Source organism: Aquarana catesbeiana, linkage group LG02 (genome assembly GCF_042186555.1).
Source record: "Aquarana catesbeiana isolate 2022-GZ linkage group LG02, ASM4218655v1, whole genome shotgun sequence".
Taxonomy (NCBI): domain Eukaryota; kingdom Metazoa; phylum Chordata; class Amphibia; order Anura; family Ranidae; genus Aquarana; species Aquarana catesbeiana.
This window is the reverse complement of record NC_133325.1, coordinates 237,234,346-237,258,355: the sequence shown is the minus strand read 5'-3', so window position 1 is coordinate 237,258,355 and position 24,010 is coordinate 237,234,346. Positions and strand designations below refer to the sequence as shown.

Genomic DNA, 24,010 nt, shown 5'->3' with positions numbered 1-24,010 from the left:
AATATGACTACAGTGAAAGCTGTACCCGAAACCAGATTAATAAAATCAACAAAGCACCAAAACTTTGCTGACAATATAATTTTTTTTTTTTTTTTTAATAAGGACAGATGTATGTCTGCATCTTAGAGGCATTGAAAGGAATGAAGTAATAATAAAAAACAGCTTTAGGGCTGACAACTATGAAATACAAGCCTGTAAGTTAAAAGACTGTCTAATGTATATGACATAGTTTATCTGGGTGGTGCACAACTGACGAGACAGAAGTACTAAAGTACAAATACATTGTGTAAATTAATGCAATTAAGTCACTTTAAGGATAATGTACCTGCAACATGCACAAGAACATAGTAGATTTTTTTTTTTGTAATTCTGAACAGAAAAACAGCTTGCCTGAGTGTGCTTCTATGCTAAAGACTTAAGCGAGGAACAGGCCTTTTTATGCGACTTCAAGGGCAACATTTAAAAATACACAAATCCTTTACAATTACAGGGTTGGGGCATGCCTAAAAGCTGTACGTGGTGTTGGAGAACAGAGTAGCAAAGAATATGTAGCTCATCACTGCATCTTACAGTATAGTACAGTATTTCTTCATTCACAGAATTGTCAGCTATCCATAACCATTCCAACACACACCAACAATATGGTGAACTCAGCCTTTTATAGTAATACATTTCTATAGGCAAGGCTATGTTTATTGAGGAGCATATGTTCCTATGAATAAATTAATCTCATACACAAATGCATATTCATTGAGGGGAAAAACATTTACATATATACAGTACATGCAGATTACAGAGAAACATACAAATGTACTTTATTTAAAATATGAAACTTATGTTATACCTCTCGGTGACTTAGTAACTTCTCCAAGTCTGATGCCATTTGGTTTTTGACACGAAGGAGACCAGACTTTTCAGTATTTAAATGACTAAATAATAAAAACAAAAATGAGATCACACAGGGTAATTGCTTTTCAAAGTTCAAATCACACCACACTTCCTCAAGCACAATTAGTATAGAAACGCTACCATTTTAATTTTACAATTTTTTGTCTTGAGTTGAGTAGAGGTATATTTATGCATTTGCTGTCAGGTGTGTTGCAGATGTGATGTGTTAAAAAAAACAAAAACAAAAAAAACTCCTGCCTGCTGCAGCTTTGGTGAATTTTTAAGTCAAGGCATAAATGTGCATTTAAAATGCGTAATATATATTGGACCTTTCAAGCAGAGGTGTGAATACTGCCTTAAAGTAAATCCGCCACAAATCTGGGCAATTTAAAAATAATACATTAGCAGAGGCTACATTCAGTCAAACCCACATATCAAAATGATTAGTAGATCCAGAAATACAATATGGTTGTTTTACTAAAGCCGAATGGACTACAGTGGAACCTCGGTTTGCGAGTAACGCGGTTAACGAGCACTGTATTTCTAAAAATCCTAACTCGGTTTGCGAGTGTTGTCTTGCAAAACAAGCAGGATTCAGGCCAAAAGCGGTGTGCAGTACCGCTTTTGGCCTGAGGTGGGGGCTCCGTCGCCGATCGTCGGTGTTCGGAAATGCACGGAAAGGCCCAAGGACAGTTCGGCTGACCTCGGCAAACCTCGGAAAGGCTCGTGAACGGAGTCTTTCCGAGGTTTGCTGAGGTCACTCGAAGTGTGCTCGGGCCTTTTCGGCCATTTATGAGGCTCTCTGGTGCCCCCCGCCTCTGGCCGCATGCGGTATTGCATCCCATTGAAGTCAATGCGGAACAAATTATTTTCGATTCCATTGACTTCAATGGGAAAACTCGCGTTGATGTGCGAGTACTTTGGATTACGAGCATACTCCTGGAACGGATTATGCTCGTAATCCGAGGTTCCACTGTATTCACTTTCCAAGGGAATTAGTTACAGAGGTTAGTGAATAAAGCGATTCTCTGCTGATGTCCATCATTCAATTATATGCACTCAAAAGGGCTGATATTTTTTTTTAATTTTCCTTGTACAGGATTGGGCATTCTTTTTAAAGTGAAACTTCATCACATTCACTAAGCTCTACAGCACATGTTAGCTTACAAAGTGAACATATATGTCTTTAGTGAATGAACCTCAAGGAGCTGAGAATAATTGCATTTTTTCTGTAAAAGTTGTGACTGGGCCCACCGCTCACCAGAGCCTCTCTCATGGTGAGCTAAGCCCACTCATCATATTAAAAGAGCTATAGGAAGGCTTCGGAGATAAAGAGGCAAAGCCAATAAGACCTACCCCGAAAATAAGACCTAACGTTATTTTCCAGGAAGGCTGCAATATAAGCCCTACTGTTAGGAAAGGTCCCCTCCGCTGGTAATATTGATCATTTGGCTGCAGTACTGAGCTGTCAGAAGAGCTTTTTCCTGCTGGTATTTTGTCACCTTTGGGCTGCAGTACTGGCATCTACCAGCGGAGGGATCCTGGCAGTATGGAGCAGGTATTACCCTTTGCAGACAGGCGTCACCTGACTTTAGTTAGCAGCTGCAGTATAAATACCCCGCAGGTGCACACACATCTTGCCTTGGTATTGTCCTTGAGCCCTGACCTGCAGCCTGTATCCTGTTACCCTGATCCTGAAAATCTGTTTCCTGTACCTGAAACCTGATTCCTGAAACCTGTTTATCCTGTTCCCTGTCTGTTTCCTGAACCCTGAGCCTTGTATCTGACCCGTCCTTCTTGTGATCCATCCTCTCTTTGTCCTGTTTGTTTCCCTTCCCCAGCTGCTGACCTCCCGTTGACGGCCCTGGCCTGGCTCTGTTTATGATCTCTGTATTTACCTTACTTGTATATATTTGTTCTGTTATTATTATTATTTGTGGGGTTCTGTTTTGTATTGGTTGTGGTGCACTGAGTGATATTGGAGGTGGTTGTGTTATATTTATTCATTTATCTTTAATAAATCATTTATATTTTCACTTATACACGTCTAGGTTTCCTCTGTTGCAGTCCACACGGTTCTGGTCTTATCTGGTACATGACACCTACCCTGAAAAGCTTGTAAAATCCTATAATCCAATCTATTACAGTAGTATATAATGTACAATGTGTGTGTTTCTGTAATATAACTGCAGGGAAGAGAGCTCCGGCGGGTCACAGAAGCGCAGAGCGACGCTATAACGAAGGTATTTGGCACAATTATATACTTTATATATATATACTATATATTTATACTATTGTAATGGAGTGGGAAAAATAAAAAAATAAGCCCTACTGTGTCTTTTGTTGCCAAAATTAATATAAGACCCGGGCATATTTTCGGGGAAACACGGTAGTGATCACCAATTTCTGTGGTTTGACATTAATACAAGAATTGAAAAATCATATGCCAAAAAAAAAAAAGTTTTAGGTGTCAAAATGACAAATTTTACTGAAATGGGGAATTTCTAAAAAAAATTAATCAAAAAGCCAGAGTAAAATGACAGGAGTCGTTGGGCACTGTTAAAGTTTACCATCCTGAAGGCAACTAGATTATACAGTATGCCAGACAAATTAGTAAGAGCTAACATAAAATTAAAAAAAAACGCAAATGGTCTACTAAAAAGGTAAGTAGGAAAGTAAAGGAGAAAAAAGAGAAGTGTAAAAAAATAGACAAAAGGAGGCCAAACACATTATCAGTACTGCCAAAGCACAGAAAGAGCAGGAGATGGCTCAATCATTTCAGAAAGGAGATAAAAGCTTTTTTAGATACATCAGCGATGGAAGAAAAAATACAATAGGATCACCAAAATGAAAACTGGGCACAGCACTTATGTTGATTGAGACCTGGATGTAGCAAACCATTTAAACAAATGCTTCTGTTCAGTCTTTTTATAAATAAATTGTACTAAACAGTAACAAGTTGGGGGATCATATTGGTTCTAGTAATTACGGTTATTTTTTTAGGATTTCTGGAGACAGAGATAGCAGAGAAATTGGCTCAGTTAAAGCTTAGCAAACAAAAAATCCCCTGCGAGCTCAGGTAGCTTAAATCGACGAGCTACAATGACGTCATGCATGTGGGAGTGACAGCACAGCTATCTGAAGGAACAGCATGGGTATGCCATTTCTTCAGAGTGCATGTGCCAGTGATGTCACCGGTTGCCAAAAGAGCAAATAAATGGTGCATGTTTAGGAGATATTTATTTTACCTACAGGTAAGCTTTGCTATAAGATTACCTGTAGGTACAAATGAAAAAGCAGACTTTACTACTGCTTTAACCCTTTCATGACTAAGCTATTTTTGAAATTTGGTGTTTACAAGTTAAAATCCATATTTTTTGCTAGAAAATTACTTAGAACCCCCAAACATTATATATATATATTTTTTTAGCAGAGAATCTAGAGAATAAAATGGAGATTGTTGCAATATTTTATATCACACGGTATTTGTGCAGCGGTGTTTTAAACGCAAATTTTTGGAAAAGGGACACTTCCATGAATTTTAAAAGATCCAAACAGTAAAGTTACCCCAATTTTTTTGTATAATGTGAAAGATGATGTTACGCCGAGTAAATAGATACCAAACATGTCACACTTTATAATTGCACACACTCGTGGAATGGCGACAAACTATGGTAGCTATGAATCTCCATAGGCGACGCTTAAAGTTTTTTTTACGGTTACCAGGTTAGAGTTACAGAGGAGGTCTAGGGCTAGAATTATTGCTCTCGCTCTGACGATCGCGGCGATATCTCACATGTGTGATTTGAACACCGTTTACATATGCGGGCGCGACTTCCGTATGTGTTTTCTTCGCTGCGCGAGCTCGCGGGGACGGGGGCGCTTTAAAAAAAATGTTTTTTTAAAATTTATTTTATTTATTTTTAGACTTATAAATTGTATTTAAAAAAAAATGTTTTTGTTTTTTTTACTTTTATTGCTGTCACAAGGAATGTAAACATTCCTTGTGACGGTAATAGGTGGTGACAGGTACTCTTTATGGAGGGATCGGGGGTCTAAAAGACCCCCGATCCCTCCTCTGCACTTCAAAGTATTCAGATCGACGAAAACGGCGATTCTGAATACTGTGTATTTTTTAAAATTCGGCGCCATTGGCAGCCGAGTAAACGGGAAGTGACGTCATGACATCGCTTCCGCGTTTACATTGAGAAGGCTGGAACAAAGCCGCCCACAGCTTCGTTCCAGCCTGCCCACAGCCGCCGGAGGCATCCGATAAGACACCGGGCCTCCCGATCGCACGGGAGGCCCGGTAAGAGCGGCGGGAGGGATGTCCCCTCCCGCTCCTCCAGTATAACAGCCGAGCGGCTTTTAGCCGCATCGGTTGTTATATACGGGTAGCCGATCGCCCGCTCGAAACAACGGTACCGGGATGATGCCTGCAGCTGCGGGCATCATCCCGGTATAACCCCCGAAAGCCGAGTACGCACATATGCGTAAGGTCGGCGGGAAGGGGTTAATAAAGCAATGGTCTCTGATATTATTCATTTCAGAGTTCTAAGAGAACTTTGAGGTAGAGTTGTTGGACCATTAACAGATCTTTTTAATCAATCTCTTCTAAGAGGAGAAGTTCTCCATGACTGGAGGACAGCTAATATTGTACACTTATCCACAAGAATGACAGCAAGGTAGAAGCTGGCAATTGCAGGCCAGTAAGTTTAACATAGGGTGTAGTCAAGTTAATGGAATCACTCCTGAAAAGAAGGATCACTGATCACTTAAAAACACACAACTTGCAGGACCCAAAGCAGCATGGCTTTAATGAAGCCAGATCATTGTCAGGCTATATCACTAATGTTTTCAACTAGGGTGGTGCTGTGGACAGAGCATATCTTGATTTCAGCAAGGCATTTGATACAGTTCCACATAATGATCTAATACAAAAGTTGTACAAGCTAGGACTTAACCCTTGCGTGGTTCAGTGGATATGCAGTTGGCTAAAGGATACATACCAGAGTGTGGTTGTAAATAGGGTGCATTCGGAACAGGGACCAGTCACTAGTGGTGTACCACAAGGCTCTATGCTAGGTCCTGTTCTACTTATTCTACATGTAAGTGATATAACTAAAGAGTTGGTTGCTAAGGTATGTCTTTTGGCTGATGATACAAAGGTGTGCAATAGGGTTGATATTCCTGGAAGTGTTTGTAACATGGAACATGATTTGGCATTGCTGGAAGACTTGTCAACGCATTGAGAACTGCAGTTCAATTCTTCTAAATGTAAAATAATGCACCTAGGGAAAAAAGAATCCCTTGACAGAATATAATATTGGGGGTACAGTGATGGTCACTGCCACAGAGGAAAAAAGATTTGGGAGTACTCATTTCAGATTTTTACAAAATGAGCAAACAGTGTGGCCAGGCATTGAAAAGTGGATAGAATTCTAGGATGCATTACTAGAGGGGGTCACCAGCAGGAGGATGGAAGTTGAGATTCTGATACATAGATCTTTAGTGAGACCTCATAGGCCCCTTTCACACTAGGGCGGTGGGGGCGTCGGCGGTAAAACAGCGCTATTATTAGCGCTGTTTTACCGTTGTTTTTGCGGCGGTATTCGGCCGCTAGTGGTGCGGTTTTAACCCCCGCTGGCGGCCGAAAAAGGGTTAAAACTGCTCGCATAGCGCGGCTACAGCCGCAGTATTGCCGCGCTGTCCCATTGATTTCAATGGGCAGGAGCGGTGAAGGAGCGGTGAATACACCGCTCCTTCACCGCTGCAAAGATGCGGCTTGCAGGAGTTTTTTTCTTCTCCTGCCAGCGCACCGCTTCAGTGTGAAAGCCCTCGGGCTTTCACACTGAACAAACAGTAGAGGCTGTTTTGGGTCAGTTTGCAGGCGGTATTTTTAGCGCAATAACGCCTGCAAACCCCCCCAGTGTGAAAGGGCTCTTAGGCTTACAAAAACGCTCCTAGCAGCAGCTTTTGAGCGTTTTTTTTTTTTTTTCTGCTTCTAGAAGCATTTCAACTATTTTAGTCTAGAGGTTTTTTTAAGCTTCATCTTTTAGGAGCAGAAAAATAAACTTTTCTGTGCCTTTGGGAGTGATTTGCCAGCAGAAAGAAAAAAACTGACAGCTCCTAAATGCTGCTAAGCATCAGTTTCCAGCATTTTTTTTCCTCCTTAGTGGGCGGCCGCTTAGAAACCAGTGTATATTCCCCGCTAACAGCTGAATGTAAACAAAATAACTGCCGGCAATAAAAATTAAGAAAAAAAAAAAAACAACAGTCATTCAGCAGAAGCCAGCAATGGGTGCTAATCTCTCCTTTTTTTTTTTTTTTATTGTTTGAGTAGCTGGCCAGCGTTTATCATGATTAACGTTGGATCTAAAACTGGGGACAATTTTTTTTATTTTTAAATAAAGGACTTGTCAAAAACTGTTGTTGTGTTTTTACTCAATTTTACTATTTTTCCGGTGAATGAGTACCCCACACTCATTCACATAAGGGGGGGGGGGGGGGCAGGGATCTGGGGGTCCCCTTGTTAAGAGGGCTTCCAGATTCCAATAGGTCACCCTCTACACCCTTATGACTGGACCAGGGTTGTGGGGAAGAGGCCTTTATCAACATGGGAACAAGGTGCTATTGGGGGGTGCTCGCATGTCCCCTCCATCCCTACCCTTTCCTCCTGGCAGGCTGCATGCTCCCACACCATATTTTTTGGGGGGTTCTGGTAGGGGTTGGGGGTGGACCCCTACGTGGTTTTATCTTCTCCATTTTTATTTACTGGCAATTCTTTTGTTTCCATTCAGCCGAGTCATCGGTTGTTAAGAACGTGGCGGCCGGCTTGCTGACTCGCTCCTTAACAACTGCTATTCAGTGGTTGTTAAGGATGCCACTGACCATCTACTCCTTGACAAGAACGCTACCGCTCAAACACTGCTGAAAACACTGCTAAACGCTGGCAAAAAAAAGCCAATTGCCATTCGGCCAGCAAACCAGCCAATAAACAAGCATCTGACCGACTACCGATCAGTGCTCTCAGCCAATGGCAGAAAGCGATGATTGGAGTGTTCTGGTGGAGGGGGGGGGGTGCCATCCCCATCAGAACACAACAGCTCAGTGGGGGAGATCGCTGAACTAACTTTGCATGGTTAGTAGAGCGGCGCCGACCGGAGCTGACAGTTTTTTACGTTAAAAAAAAACTAATAGTGTGTACCACGCTTTAGAACACTGTGTTCAGTTCTGGAGACCTCACTTACAAAAAGATATTGATAAGATAGAACAAGTCTATGCATTAAGATAAAAGACCTTCTGTGTGCAGCAGCCTCCCTAGTACTTACCTGAGCCCCATCTCTCTCCAGCAATGTCCACGAGTCCCTTGGCCGTCCGGGACTTTCCCTCCTGCAGCAGCGGTGCCATTAGCTCCCGCTGTTATCAAATTCAGTTAGCCAATTAGGAGAGAGAGAGAGATGGGGAAAGGCCGAACCGCAGCCCCATATCTGAATGGACACACGGAGCTGCAGCTCGGCTGTCCCTATAGCAAGCTGCTTGCTGTGGGGGCACTCGACAGGAGGGAGGAGCCAGGAGCAGCAAAGAGGGACCTGAGAAGAGGAGGATCTGAAGAAGGCGGCAGCTGCTCTGTGCAGGCAAGTATAAAATGCTTGTTATTTAAAAAAAAAACATGACTGAAGCCTTTAAATACATCAAGGCGGTGAACAAGGGTCAGGAGGGCAGAATGGTGGGCCACTTGGTCTTTTGACTTCTGTCACTTTTCTGTGTTTCTAAAAATTTTAGTTTTACAAGTTTTGAACTTCTTTACACTAAATGGGATTAAAAAAAAAACAAAAAAAAACACTGCAGTGCTTTTTTTGGGTTGGACCACTTTCCAGGCACCCTAGAAAACAGAATGCGTCCTACAGGCATCAACTTTTGTATCAACTTTTACATAGGTCATATTCATAAAAATGTAAAATATCTTCTAAAAACCATAGGTGTATTTGACGCGTATGTTTAGAATGATTTGTGCATTCTGTAGAACATACTATAATAAACAGATTTCACACAAAAAAAAAAAAAAAAAAGGAGACAATTTCACTGAACGTCTGAAATGACAAAGTTTCGAATTCTTAGCAAGTCACTTTCCGCTGTGTCAGGTAAGAATAACACTGTGTTTTAGTGCTGTCATAGTAACAGGCATTTGTAGCACCGCACACCACTTCAGGTGTTCAGGTTCTGACGTAATGAACATACGAAGGTGGTTATAAGTGAACTTCAGCTGTCAAAAATAATCTCTAAACAATAAACCAACTACGTATATATTCAGTTGTGACTTAAAAAAAGGAATTGCCATTAGATGTAAATTAACATTGCAGGCCTTTATAAAAAAAAATAATAATAATAATAATGCACACTTATAAACGATTATAAATAGGATCCTATATTTTTGTCTACTATATTACCTGGATTGATATATGATGTACTAATCATGTCCTTCTTTATTCTGTATTGTACATGTTGGTCAATTACTATTAATGTTACCGGTATACAGTGCCCAATTATGGCTAACAATAAACATTCTAATTATTTAATTGATTGATTCATTCTACCCAAGTGATGTGTATCATATAAAGTCCCAATTTTCCCCCTCCCCTTTTTTTATCTTATAAAATCTTATAAAATCATGGATTAAGGTGTATTGGTGCTTTTTGATGGTAATGCCTTTTCTTCCATTTTAAACATTTATTCTACTGTTAATTGTCTATAAAGAGCCAAAAGCAGTCAGACTCTTTTGCAATCTTTCTAGAAAGTCCAAAGCAATAGACTTTATTTACTAAGCGGTAATAATATTTATTTATCATAACACCAGTTGTTTACAGCAATGAAAGCCAATGACAACTGAAAATGAGAGTTGCAAGACTGAACAGAACAAGGACATGTCAAATAGCACATGCATTACAGCTTAGTGCAGGGGTCAAGCATGGCTCCCAGAGGCAGAGGAATGATGGGATTTGTAGTTTCAGCTGGACTCACACTCATAGCTGGAGTGCCAAGGCTGCCTACCCCTGGCTTAGTGAATTGAGCTCATGTATACGTGTCGCTTCTTTCTCTGAAACCACCACAGCATTTTAAACAGAAAGTATGACTAAACTGTGAACTTTGTTACATTTCAAAGTTAGCGTGATTTGTGTTGCTGTAATCCTTACAAGAACATTGCAATATCATTTGGCTTATTTATGGTGAAAACACCCCAAGGCAGAACTATTCACAGATTATCATACATGAAACTGTGCTCTGTGCCATAAAAGAAAATACATATGGCAAAGATTTTTCAACATTTAAAGTATTAGGGGAAGAGGAATTGCTGCTTTACTATGTACAAGTATTAACTAGACTTTTCAAACAAAACAGTATATAACACAATATTTTGGAGAACTTCTTGTTTTTCATATAATTATGATTAAACTTTCTGACAAATGAGTTTGAGTGGATTTAGCTTGCTGCAGTTTAATGTATCTCTAATGTGCCAAATCTGTGTAAAGCTAATGGACTTGTGGCATGTTTCTGCATAGTGATGCACTGCTAGTGTTAGTGTTCTTCCAAAAAGGTACAGAAAAAAGAAAAAAAAAAAAAAGCATAAAGTTACCTGTCATCATTTTTCACACAAACACAACAAACTCTCTTGCTTGTCAAACCACATTCTTTCACATCTGGCATGTACCCCCAGTACCGACTGGCAATGTACTGGGGGTACATGACAACTGTAACAAAGAAGGCCCTTTTTAACCATATTTTATATCACCCCCCCCCTGCATTTTTTAAAAATCATTTAACACTAAGCCCTTGCTTCACACCAGTGCGGCTTTGAAGCCGCGCTACTTCAAAGCCCACTATTAGTGCGATTTCATGTGCAGCTTGCTGACATCTGTGCGACTTAACAGATGTCAATATATGTCACACTGAAATGTCAGGAAAATAGTGCAGGTACCTTTTTCAAAGTCACTGCAATTTGAATGGTTCCATTGCCCCAAATGGGGTGCGACTTATCATGCCGCTTTGAACTGTCAAGAACAGTGTAAACCAGGGCTAAGGCTGCATTCACACCTGATCAATACATTTTTTTAGTGTTTTTTGGACCATTTTCCAAGCGTTTGTATGCGTGTTTTTGGGCGTTTGTGTACAGCATTTTAGTGTTTTTTAATTAGCCAATAGAAAAAAATATTACCTGTTACATCATTTGTTGCTAAGTGTGTGTTTTCAGCTTTTTCATCCACTTTTATTTATCTTTATTAATTTTTTTACTTTTTTTTGTAAGGGGTTAAAGGTAAATTTATTATTATTTACATTTTATTTATTTTGTTAGGTTAGGGGTTTAAGGTTAATAAAAATGTTAGGGTTAAGATTAGAGTTAGGGGTTAGGATTAGGGGTTAATATTAGGGTTAAAGGTTGGGGTTAGGTTTTTTATTTATTTATTTTCTTTTAATTATTGCATTGGAACAGAAAAACGCTCAAAACGCACGACAAGACACATTGAATCAAGCGTTTCCATGCATTTCTATGGAACAAAAAATGTTTTTAAAAAATGCACCAATCTGCCCAATTTGAGCTACAAAAAAAGCTCCAGAACTTTTTTGAGCTTCAGGTGACTTGTAGTGGAGATGTGAATCAACTCCATAGAGAATAATTAATTCAAGCTACAAAACGCAGAGGTGTGAATGGGGCCATAGGTTTCACATAACTTTCTGATACCCTTCCAATCTTCTCATATGGTGCAGGCAATGCTACTTCAGTTTTGTTAGAAATCCTAACATTTGATTTTTAAAATTTATATGTGACTGCATTATGCCTAAATAAGCTCCTAAGCATGAGGCCCAGTGCTGTGGGAATGTTGATTAAACTTGCAGCAGAGAACTAGGAGTGTGCACTTGTGCACGTTCCTAGTTCTCAAAACCTGCTGTCAAACCAACAAATGAATCGACACCACCAATCTCAACAACCTACGCCCCATCTCCTTACTCCCCTTCTCCACCAAACTCCTTGAAAGACTGGTCTACAGCTGACTGAGCGACCATCTATGAACAAACTTCTTGATCCCCTTCAGTCCAGACTTCGCCCTCAACACTCCGCGAAACTGCTCAACCTCCACAACATCTCCAACATATGCCCCTTTCTAACCAATGTCACCACAAAGCTTCTAATCTACTCCCCGGTCATATCTCACCTCGACTACTGCAACTCCCCCCTTATTGGCTTCTAAGTTTTAATTCAAATTGGCCATGAGGTGATCATGAAGTCACTGATCATTGTGGGACATGAAGTCTCATTATGCACGGTTTTAGTACACATACTTGATAACAGTTAACAGACAAGGTTCTACTGGAGGAGTTAAAGCAGAACTGAAGTGAGTGAGCAGGCTTTTATTGCAGACTCTCTTCTGCAATAAAATAGACCTGCTTGCTGTCTTCTCTGATGCTGTGCATGTGCAGCTCATCTTCCAGCGCCGGGCCGATTTCTGAATGCTGGGATAATTGGCTCCTGCACATGCACAGGAGCGACGTCATCCCCTGATGGCCAATGAACAAGCCTGAAGACCGCCACTCAGAAGAACAGGCCAGTGCTAGCAAGGAACTGTTGGACAGGTAAGTATTTACCCTTTAGTTCTGCTTTAAAAAAAATACTGGAAAGTTTGACTAGTTAACAAAGCAGGCATACAAACCATTAGTTGAAAATGTATGTTCTTTCTAGAAAAAAAAAAACAGACATGAAGACTGTCACCCAACTAAATGTGATTTTTTTCCTTTTTATACACAAAAAGAGACACGTGAGGAAAGATAAAAGAAACATAAAAAAAAACCTGCAGTGTACCAAAAACCTTTGATGAAGGATTGCAAATTGGCAGTTAAACACTTTAAACATGCCTCCGACAAAAAAAAAAAAAAATCCATTCATCTAACTGGTTATTGCTAAGCACTTAACACAACATTCTTGACTAGTTCTGAGTGGTTACATTTTATTTCCCATGAACACAATAATTAATCCGCCATGACGCATTTTATGCCTTTCCTGTATGTGTAGATAATTAGTCAGTGAATTTTTTTTTTTGAATGCAAGAATTTTCACAGTTGCCTTTTTGTATTAGGAGTCCTTGTGCATGATTCACAAAACAAGCAACCTGGAAGCCTCTGTAAAAATCAAGTGGGACCAGGTACAGTATGTAATGGTTAATCTTTTGTTGCTAAATGAAATATCCTAGAGCAAATATTTCATTTCAAGATCAATGTTGTACAGAGCCTATAGAACAGGGAAGAGAAATCTCCCCATGATACAGAGCAATTAAAAATGATAGGGTCATTCCTCATTTGTGGGGACACTCACTAGAATAGAAAGTGAAGGGAAAAATTTGAAGGTAGACTCCTAGAGCAATAAAAGCTTAACAGAGGATTTAACACTTCCCCTACTCTATACAAAACTATAAAATGTTGGCGACACTTTCCTAATCTGATGAATAGCTGCATGTGCAAGCATTTGTTTTGAAAACTTTTCTTTGTTTCAGAATTACCAAACAGATACACCACACAGCATTAATCTGAGGTTCAGGAACTCACGGAGAACTTTACAAAAAGTCAGAAAAGCACAGCATTTAATGCAAAAAAAAAAAAAAAAAGATTACAAGGCCAATAGAGTAGTGGGTGTATATGGTTTATTTTTTGGAGAATAAGGATATCACTAAATTAAATAAAAATACAACCAGCATAAATACCTTAAATCGGTCTTGATGTCAGCCTCTGCCATGCCCTGCACAGTCAGATTCAGACAGGGCAAGGGAGGGGCCCAAAGTGTGCCAAGAAAACATCCCCCACACCATTACACCACCACCAGCCTGAACCGTTGATACAAGGCAGGATGAATCCATGCTTTCATTTTGTTTACGCCAAATTCTGACCCTACCATCTGAATGTCGCACCTAAAATCGAGACTCATCAGACCAGGCAATGTTTTTCCAATCTTCTACTGTCTAATTTTGGTGAGCCTGTGCGAATTGTAGCCTCATTTTCCTGTTCTTAGCTGACTGGAGTTGCACTCAGTATGGTCTTCTGCTGCTGTACCCCATCTGCTTTGATGTGTTGTGCATTCAGAGATGGTATTCTGCATACCTTGGTTGTAACAAGTGGGTATTTGAGTTACTGTTGCCTCTCTATCATCTCAAACCAGTCTGCCCATTCTCCTCTGACAACAAGGCATTTTCATCCATACAACTGCTGCTCACTAGATATTTTCTCCCAGTAGATCAGCAGTTTGTGAAATACTCAGACCAGCCCATCGGGCACAAATAACCATGCCACTTCCCTTTCTTCAGCAAGTTGTCTTCACCACATCTAGTTGTCCAAATGCATTAAGTTGCTGCCATGTAATTGGCTGATTAGCAATTTATGTTACCAAGCAATCGAACTGGTGTATCTAATAAAGTGTATACACACACACACACACACACAAAAAGCAAAGCTGTTGATCTTTGTTTCTACAACACTGTCGCCACTGACTATGGAAATGCAGAAGAAGCAAGAAAGTTTTTAGTCAATGAGACTTTCAAAGAACTTTTATAGATGCTGTGGTTAGGGAAGTATGATAACAAAATGGGAACAGATGAGAAAAGCTTATGGCGTAGGCATATTTGTAGGCACAGGGAACCTTAAGTCAGCTATAGATGGTTTGAATCTCGATCGGTTCAGCAGGGACCAGATTCAATCCATCTATGGGCAGGCTGATTGTATAAAAGTTGATCCATCGATCAACTTGGGCACAACCAGCATGTCAGATATTTAATATGCGATTATAGCCAGCAACTATAACCGCTAGCAGTAATCACTGTGTTCTCCTGGCAGCAACAGTTCCCCATGCTTCCCCACCAGGAGAACACAAATAGCTCCGCATGAGGGATTCCTCAGTGTTGATGGAAGAATGGAGTGATTTTCTTTGCTGCAACCCATGCATAATCTATAGCCTGCTTTATTGCCCAGTCAGTCCATACATTGAAAGAAAAAGACCCAATTCCCCCATCTACACATTTGGTGTGGATGGGGGAAATCACTCCTGCTGTGCTATTGTGTTCTGATGGCAGGGAGCCTCCCCCCCCATCAGAACACACTGATCAGAGTTGCAGGCTATAGCTGGCGGCACTGATCGTTTGGGAAAAACCTGACAAAAGTCGAATGGTAGATACATGGATCTACCGGTCCAAACATGGATCAAAATTTGGCCAGTCACTTCTGAACCAGCCAAATTTCGATCCATGTATGTCCGGCTTTAGTTATTGAGAGGCCCATGAAGATATTTTTCCACACTACAGGTAATGCTCACATTTTCTTTTGAAACCATGAGAGTACGGACTAAGAGAAAATTAAAAGCTATATTTTACAGAGAGTCAAGCAAACAAATCCAAAAACAAAAGAAACATCCGTTAAAAGCCTTTCAGTGGTAAGACCAACACGTTCATTGTATTTCCAAACAATACAAGTGTATGTACATTGAACTTTTCATTGTTACATTAAATAAAGTGTTAGAAAAATAGAGGCTAGGTCTTACAAGGGTAAGAAGCAGTGTTTTCTCAAGACCTCTATAGCTGTACCGTCATCTGTTATCCTAGCCCAGTGTGCAGGCATTTTATCTTTACAACTGTACGTGTCAGGGAAGCATGCCATCTATATTGTTTCTTTATTAGAGCTATGATAACATGTCACTGTAATCCTTAACACACTGACAAAAGTGCTTGACTAAAGGGAAGTATTGTGCTCCTCCTTAACGCTGAGTAGAAAATCCCAATTAAAAAAAATATTTAGAGAGAAAATAGGCCGTCTATCACAAGGTATCTGTAACTAGGCATATATACAGTAAATAAATCATGTCTGCACAAAGTGTCCCACAAGTAAGGTGATAAATATTTTCTTTTCTTTTCACAGAACAGATCCCGCAGAGAGATTGTCTACACTGCAATGAATAATCAATTTATCACACTGTACACATCGATTGCTATTGTAAATGAATGTTAACTTTTTCTGTTGGTATCTAAATGGGATTAAATGTTCAGCTCATTACTACAAACAAGTCTGCTAACATTTCAAAGTTCAAACACTACAGTGAAACTGTACTCTTATTTTATAATGTCACAGGGATTTCGATTATGTGCCTCCTGCTTTAATCATTGGCGCTCGTTCACGCCATGTCCAGTAATCTGCATTTTTCTGCACTGGACAAATGCAGGTCACTGCAAGGGCACACAGAAAACATTGGAGCTATGCCAGTGGTGCATCATCCATGTGTGCAAGATGTTCAGGGGGGCCCACTATGACTCACACTGCACACATGGATGATTGTTCCTTGATCGGGACGATGATCGGTGAACATCGGGGAACAGTTGCAAGAACCGATCTCCCTACATGACTTTTCAGACAGCTGCTTCTCCTCCTCTCCCTCCCGCGGCTGTCAGCTGAAATGCCATATAGAGAGATCGGTGCTCGCAACTGTCCCTCAGCCACACCGATCATCCCCCTAATGTCTGCCGTGTCCTTCTCCTCCAGCCCTGTGTTCTCTTGCCCCCTATCCTCCACCCCACTGTGTCCTCTTCCTCCAGCCCCGTGTTCTCTGGCCCCCTGTCCTCCGCCTCCAGCCCTGTGTTCTCTGGCCCCCAGTCCTCCGCCCCACTGTGTCCTCCTCCTCCAGCCCCGTGTTCTCTGGCACCCTGTCCTCCGCCCCGCTGTGTCCTCCTCCTCCAGCCCTGTGTTCTCTGGCCCCCTGTCCTCCGCCCCACTGTGTCCTCCTCCTCCAGCCCCGTGTTCTGTGGCACCCTGTCCTCCGCCCCGCTGTGTTCTCCTCCTCCAGCCCTGTGTTCTCTGGCCCCCTGTCCTCCGCCCCACTGTGTCCTCCTCCTCCTCCAGCCCCGTGTTCTCTGGCACCCTGTCCTCCGCTTCCAGCCCTGTGTTCTCTGGTACCCTGTCCTCCGCTCCACTGTGTCCTCCTCCTCCAGCCCCATGTTCTCTGGCACCCTGTCCTCCGCCTCCAGCCCTGTGTTCTCTGGTACCCTGTCCTCCGCTCCACTGTGTCCTCCTCCTCCAGCCCCGTGTTCTCTGGCCCCCTGTCCTCCGCCTCCAGCCCTGTGTTCTCTGGTACCCTGACCTCCGCTCCACTGTGTCCTCCTCCTCCAGCCCTGTGTTCTCTGGCACCCTGTCCTCTGCCCCGCTGTGTCCTCCTCCTCCAGCCCTGTGTTCTCTGGTACCCTGTCCTCCGCTCCACTGTGTCCTCCTCCTCCAGCCCCGTGTTCTCTGGCACCCTGTCCTCCGCCCCACTGTGTCCTCCTCCTCCAGCCCCGTGTTCTCTGGCACCCTGTCCTCCTCCTGTCCTTCAGGATGGAGAGCGCAGGAAGGGACTGGTAAATATGTAATTTACTGGCTCCTTCCTTTTCTGAATTGGACATAGAGGGCGATCGACACCGAACACGCTCAATGTCCTATAATAACTGAGCAGAGTAAGCTGTGTGTTACTCTGCTTCAGTTTATGAATAAACAGGAGCCTCTGTCTTTCTCAATGCTGAGAAATGGACTGGGAAATCTGCGTCCTCAGCCTCTTTCTCTGTCTCAAAGGGGAGATGTCAGGGGTCTGTTTGGACCAAAGCCCCCCAACTGAAAAAAATCCAATAAATATTACAACAAAAATTGTAAAGAATAATAAAAAATAAAAATGGGTGAACAAATACAAAATTAAAAACTACTAACACCCCCCCTCCCCACCGTACCAACACTGTCCACAGTCCGAACCCCCCCCCCCCCCCCCAAAAAAAAAGCATTGTGAAAATAAATGAAAGCCAACTTAAACTGTAAATAAAATTACATAAAAATGAAAAAACTATTGACACCATCCACTGCGCTACTGACACTGTCCACTGCCCTACTGACAAAGTTCACTGCCCCATAACCCCCCTCCCACCCCCTTCCCCAGTAGCACTGTGAAAAAATAAATAAAATAAAAAGATTTAGAAAAGATACTGCTGACACCGTCCACTGCCCTACTGTCACCGAACACCCCCCCAATCATTGTGAAAAAACAAAACAAAAATAAAATTGTAAAAAAATGATAAAAAAATAATAATAATAAAAAAAAAAAAACGGACACTGTCCATTGTTCTACTGACACCATCCAGTCAGTGGCACTCAAAAAACATTTTGAAAAAAATTCAATTGTAAAAAAATGATAAAAAAATAAAGAACTACTGACACTGTCCACTGTCCTACTGACACCATCCTGCACATACTACCCACTGCCATACACTCCACACTCCTCTCCTGCACATAATACCAACCTCTATACAGTGCATACTCCTCTCCTCCACCACCTACCAACCTCCATACACTCAGAACTCCTCTCTTGCATATACTACCCACCTCAATACTTTCTGCACCACTCTCCTGCACATAATACCGACATCCATACACTCCATACTCATCTTCTGCACATACTACCCACCTCCATACACTCCGCACTCCTCTCCTACACATACTACCCACCTCCATACACTCTGCACTCCTCTCCTACACATACTACACACTGCCATACACTCTACACCAGGGGTCTCAAACTCAAATTGCCTGAGGGCCACATGACAAGTTTTCATATCCCATGGGGGGCCGCATGCAAACTTTTAAAACTTCAAAAGCAATGAACTATACCAGCAATAATATACTATACTATACCCAGCACTGGTGTCAGCAAACGCATTATACCCAGTACTGGTGTCCGTAAGCGCATTATTAACCCAGCATTGGTGTCAGCAAACGCATTATTAACTACCCAGCATTACCCCTCCCACACTGCACAAATAGCCACACACTGCACAAATAGCCCCACACTCCATAAAATACCCCCCACACTCCATAAAATACCCCCCACACTCCATAAAATACCCCCCACACTCCATAAAATACCCCCACACTACACAATTACCCCCCACACTGCACAATCACCCTCCACACTGCATAAAATACCCCCCACACTGCACAAATTTCTACCCCAGTCACCCCACTAAGGACTTTGCCTCAGTGTGATGGCTCACTCACCTCTCCTGGCAGTCAGGATCATCTGCCTCCCAAATCCTCTCCTCCTGGCTTCCATACAGGCCTAGTGACAGGGGACCCAGAGAACACAATCTCCCGCCCTGAGGTGGCAGCAGGACCCTGGTTTGGAGCTCTGGTCGATCGTCAATGCCTAGGTGGGCGGATCGATGAGCGGATCCTTCCTCCGCTCCATTCTCAGCTCTGTTCTCTCTCTGGGCTGCAGCAGCGTGCAGCGGAGAGGACAGAAGAGATGGAGAGGTAAAGCCGATGGCCGATATATGATGACGATTTTTGTGGCCGATATTTTAGGCCGATTTGAAAAAAAAAAAACCTCACCCACTCCACTCCTCCCTGCTTGCTCCTGTCACTCTACCAAACACTTGATGTCCTCAGTACAGATGGCACTGGTTGGCTTAGGCAGGTGGCACTGGCAGGTGGCACTGTCTGTCACTGGCAGGTGGCACTGGCAGGTGGCACGTTGCACTGTTTGGAGGGTGCACTGATTGGCACTGACAGATGGCACTGGCAGGTGGCACTGATTGGCAATGGCACTGGCAGGTGGCACTTATTGGCAGTGGCACTGGTTGGCACTGGAAGGTGGCACTGGCAGGCATTGGCAAGTGGCACTGGTTTGAAACTGGCAGGTGGCACTGGTTTGGAACTGGCAGGTGGCACTATTGGCACTGACAGGTGGCACTGATTGGCGTGGCACTGGCAGGTGGCACTGATTGGCGTGGCACTGGCAGGTGGCACTGGCAAGCACTGGTTGGCACTGGCAGGTGGCACTGATTGGCGTGGCACTTGCAGGTGGCGGAAGGTGGCACTGGCAGGTGGCTTTGATTGGCAGGGGCACTGGTTGGCGGTGGCACTGGCAGGCACTGGTTGGTGGTGGCACTGATTGGCGGTGGCAGGTGGCACTGGCAGGTGGTACTGGTTGGAGGTGGCAGGTGGCAATGGCAGACTGGTTGGCACTGGCAGGTGGCACTGATTGGCAGTGGCACTGGCAGCTGGCACTGACAGATGGCACTGACAGATGGCACTGATTGGCACAGGCAGGTGCCACTGGCAGGTTTCACACTGAGCGGAGTGTAACAGTGTGTGAAACTGACAAGGAGCTGTCCACACTCAGCGCTTGATGCTTGTGTGAAGCTGACACGTAGCACAGAGGAGAGAGACAGAGGGATCTGTCAGAATTGAGGTTGATGTCGGGGTGGGCGGGACCCGGCCGAGGTGGGCGGGGCCAGCAGCTGTCAAACACCAGCCAATGATTGGGCTGCTTAAGAAAAGGGGCGGGCCACATACACGTAGCTGCCCGCCCAGATCCCATTGGCTGGTGTTTGATATTGGCCGGGTCCCGCCCACCCCGGCCGGGTCCCGCCCACCCCCGACATCAACCTCAAATCTGACAGATCCCTCTGTCTCTCTCCTCCTGTTACGTGTCAGTTTCACACAAGCATCAAGCGCTGAGTGTGGAGAAGGAAGGAAGAGCAGCGGCCAGTGCTATATATCGACCTAATGGCCAAATATCGGTCGACCTCTAGTCCTTTATCAGCCCTGCCTGCGGGCCATTTTTAACCGGTCCGCGGGCCGCAAATGGCCCGCGGGCCGGTACTTTGAGACCCCTGCTCTACACTGTACATTCCCTATTTAACATCTCCACATTCTGCATTATGTAAGTAATCTCAGACTCTATTAAACCACACCCCGTTAAGCCATGCCCAATATTTCACGTAATTTAAGCCATGCCCATATTTTGCAGCATTTTTTTTTCTTTCACACAGGCCCACTCATGTCATGAACCGCCCCTAATGTATGCATTTCAACACAATGCATGTCAATGCAGTGCAACAAAAACATTTTTTGAGCCTTCTATGGAACTGGGAATGCTGTAAATTTAAGAAGACTGCAAAATGCACATCAATGGATGAATATTAAAATGCATGGCAACGTATATGAATCCAACACAAAGGAGTTTATTTACTAAAGGCAAATATACTGTGCACTTGCTCCAGAGCTTAGTAAATGAGGTACAGCCTCACTTTGCAAAGGATACTCAATCGCATGCAAGGAAAATAAAAAAATAGCAATTTTGCTTGCACATAATTGGATGATAGAAATCAGCAGAGCTTCCCCTCATTTCAGAGCTTCTCCTCAGATCTGGAGCAACTGCACTTGTAGTGTACAGTAGATTTGCCTTTAGTAAATCAAGCCCAGTGCATTAAAAATGCAATGGAATCTGTGCATAGAATTGAATGCAAATGTGCATTACTGTTTCTGCATTTTTACGTGCTATATTATTATTATTCAGAATTTATATAGCGCCAACAGTTTACGCAGCGCTTTACAATATAAAAGGGAGACAAATATATGGTCTGAAAGAACATTAAAGCGGGGTTCCACCCAAATTTTCCACAATATCTGTATGTATTCTCTTCCTTGCCTAGATGCTGACATGCTGTTTAAAAAAATTAAAATTGCCGTAATTACCCTTTATTTTTCTATTCTTCTTTGCACTTCCTGGTTCTCCTCCCGTGGGAGTAGGCGTGTTTCTAGCCTCTCCCAGACTCCGCACAGTCTCCTGGGAGCTAGTCCCAGGCTTCCCAGCATGCAGTGTGCAACGCCGTCATCACTACATCGGGAACGAGTGGTGTATGCTGGGAGCACAGCATTCACCGCATCCAGGAAATAAATGCTTGTGGGCTTCAAATGCCCACAATGAAGATGGAAACCGCCTGCAGTGAATAATATAAGTTATTCTTTCCGACGAAATCTGACACAGGCGGACATATTACACACAATATGTGAGTATGTAATGCTGAGAAGAAAAGTTTGTGAATGAACTTAAAAAAAAACCCAAAAAAAAACAAAAAAAAAACGATAGATAGGTGGACCCCCGCTTTAACGCATATCCCTTCTGGGTGAACACAGTGATTTTTGCCAGTGGCTATAACAGCCACTAGCGATAATTGCATATAAAATGTGGCTGGCTGGTTAAACTCAAGTTGATTGATCGATCAACTTGGGTACATTCAGCCTGCCCATGCATGGTTTTAATCTCCTGCTTAACCGGCTTAGATTTGAACCATCTATGGCCGGCTTAAAGTGGTTGCAAACCCTCACATATACTCAGTGAAGTGAATAGCCTCAGTTAATATACAGAGATAAAACAAATCCACCTACATGGGTTTAACCCAATTATCTGCAGTCTTCTCGTCTCTACAACCCTTCAAAATGATAAAATCCTTATGCATCTGTGAGTAGCCCATTATAGGAAGTGGAGAACCACTTTAAGCCTGGGTTCACACTACTGCGAACACAGACATCGCATGTGATTCACACTGCATTGGTGTGCAGATCACATGCAATGTCTGTGCGATGTGAATTCAGGCATACAGTTTGTATGGCTGAACTCGCATTGCACTCGCGGGAACCGTTTTTTTTTCCCGCATTGGAAACGTATCCCATGCGATCCGATTCCTGTCCGAATTCACAGTTCACACTGCGATCTGCAAACCGATCTGGGGGTTGTATTGACACCCGCAGCAGCTCGCAGAGGGCAGTGTGAACTGCCTGCGAGGGAGATTTGATGCGGATTTCCGCACTGGAATCGCACTGGTTCCCACATCGCAATAGTGTGAACCGACATTAAGTGTTGTCAGCCCACACAGCAGTTTCAACAGTTTTTTTTTTTTTTTTGCATTTATCAAACAGATAACAAAATGTATCCAATGGTATATTTATTAAACTAAAAGAGAACAAAACAGAGTTCGTTGTTGGGGTTTACAAGGGCGTTTCTGCCATCATAAGACTTTAAGGCCTTGTTCACACATGATAGTTGCTGCTAAATACTGCAGTGCAGTTTTTTTGTGTTGCACTGCAAAGAAATGCACCCTACACCAAATTTGTGTGCATTATTGTATGTTGTAGTACATTCACTTTAAATGGGCCGTCTAACTTGTTTCAACTGCATATTTACAGCTATGAAGTTTTTAGATCATGAGATATTTATATTAGATACCTTATTCTCATTTTATTTAATATGATTATATTTTACATAGTAGCTCTCTGATGACAGCAGTAAATGCATGCATATACATATCCATACAGAGTCACCAATATACATATAATACATAACTAGAAAATATAAAGGTTTTTTTTTTTTTGTTTTTTTTAGGGTAACAAAGCTCCTGTTCCCTTAGGTCTCTTGCACACTGAAAAAGCTCAGTACAGCTTTTTTTCTTTTTTTTTTTTTTACTGAGCTAAAATACAGCCCATTAATTGTAATGAAAGCAACAAGCGCCATGTATTCTTTAGTTAAAAAAAAAAAAAAAAAAAGTGAAAAATATGCATTTTTGGTCAGTAATTTACGCCTCATGTGCGCAAATGTCCATTAACATATTGTGAACGCGAGAATAAGTTTGCGCAATTCCACACACATATGCGCAAAAATGCGCGCACATATATACGAAAAAAAACCCATCTAAAAAATAGATGCTCAAACAGGAGTATTGTGTGCAAAAGGCCTCAAAGCAGGTTATGCAGCACAGTGCTTGTGCTGTGTAATTTGGCCCCCTAGATCACCTGAATACTGGCTGATCCTGCCTGGTTCTGCCCTCCCCTTTATAAACTGACCACAGTTTATCATGGCTGCTGAACCCTGACACCGTGGTCAGCTTACGTGCCTCCATCATCTGCAGCTCTCCTCTGTCCTCCTCTTCCCCCTCCCTCCCTGCTTGTCAGCTCATGACAGTGCCACTCCCGCTGCTCTAAATCTATCATACTATCATGCCATTCCCTCTGTTAAATAAGGACATGTACCGCACAGTATGTGTTTTAAAAAAAAAGATGCCGATTTCTACCTTCTTTCAGAGCGTCTCTTGGCGCTCACATGAATTCTCGGCTTCTTCTCCTTCCCTCTGACGTCAGTGGGAGTTCTCAGCCCCGCCTGTTGGAGCTGTCAGCCCAGCAGAGGCGAGAGCTGAGGAGTCACGTGAGCGCCAGGAGATGCTCTTAAAGAAGGTAGAAATCGTCA

General features: G+C 42.7%; 1 protein-coding gene across 2 annotated transcripts in view; it reads right to left on the bottom strand.

Annotated features, from left to right (window-relative positions):
* Nucleotides 1–24,010, bottom strand: part of PIBF1 (progesterone immunomodulatory binding factor 1) — a 301,512-nt gene that overhangs the window by 27,913 nt on the left and 249,589 nt on the right. For both annotated transcript variants that reach the window (XM_073614256.1, XM_073614257.1), the window contains one exon: nucleotides 845–929. In XM_073614256.1, the coding sequence (XP_073470357.1) occupies nucleotides 845–929 (85 nt within the window). The remainder of the gene's footprint in view (nucleotides 1–844; nucleotides 930–24,010) is intronic.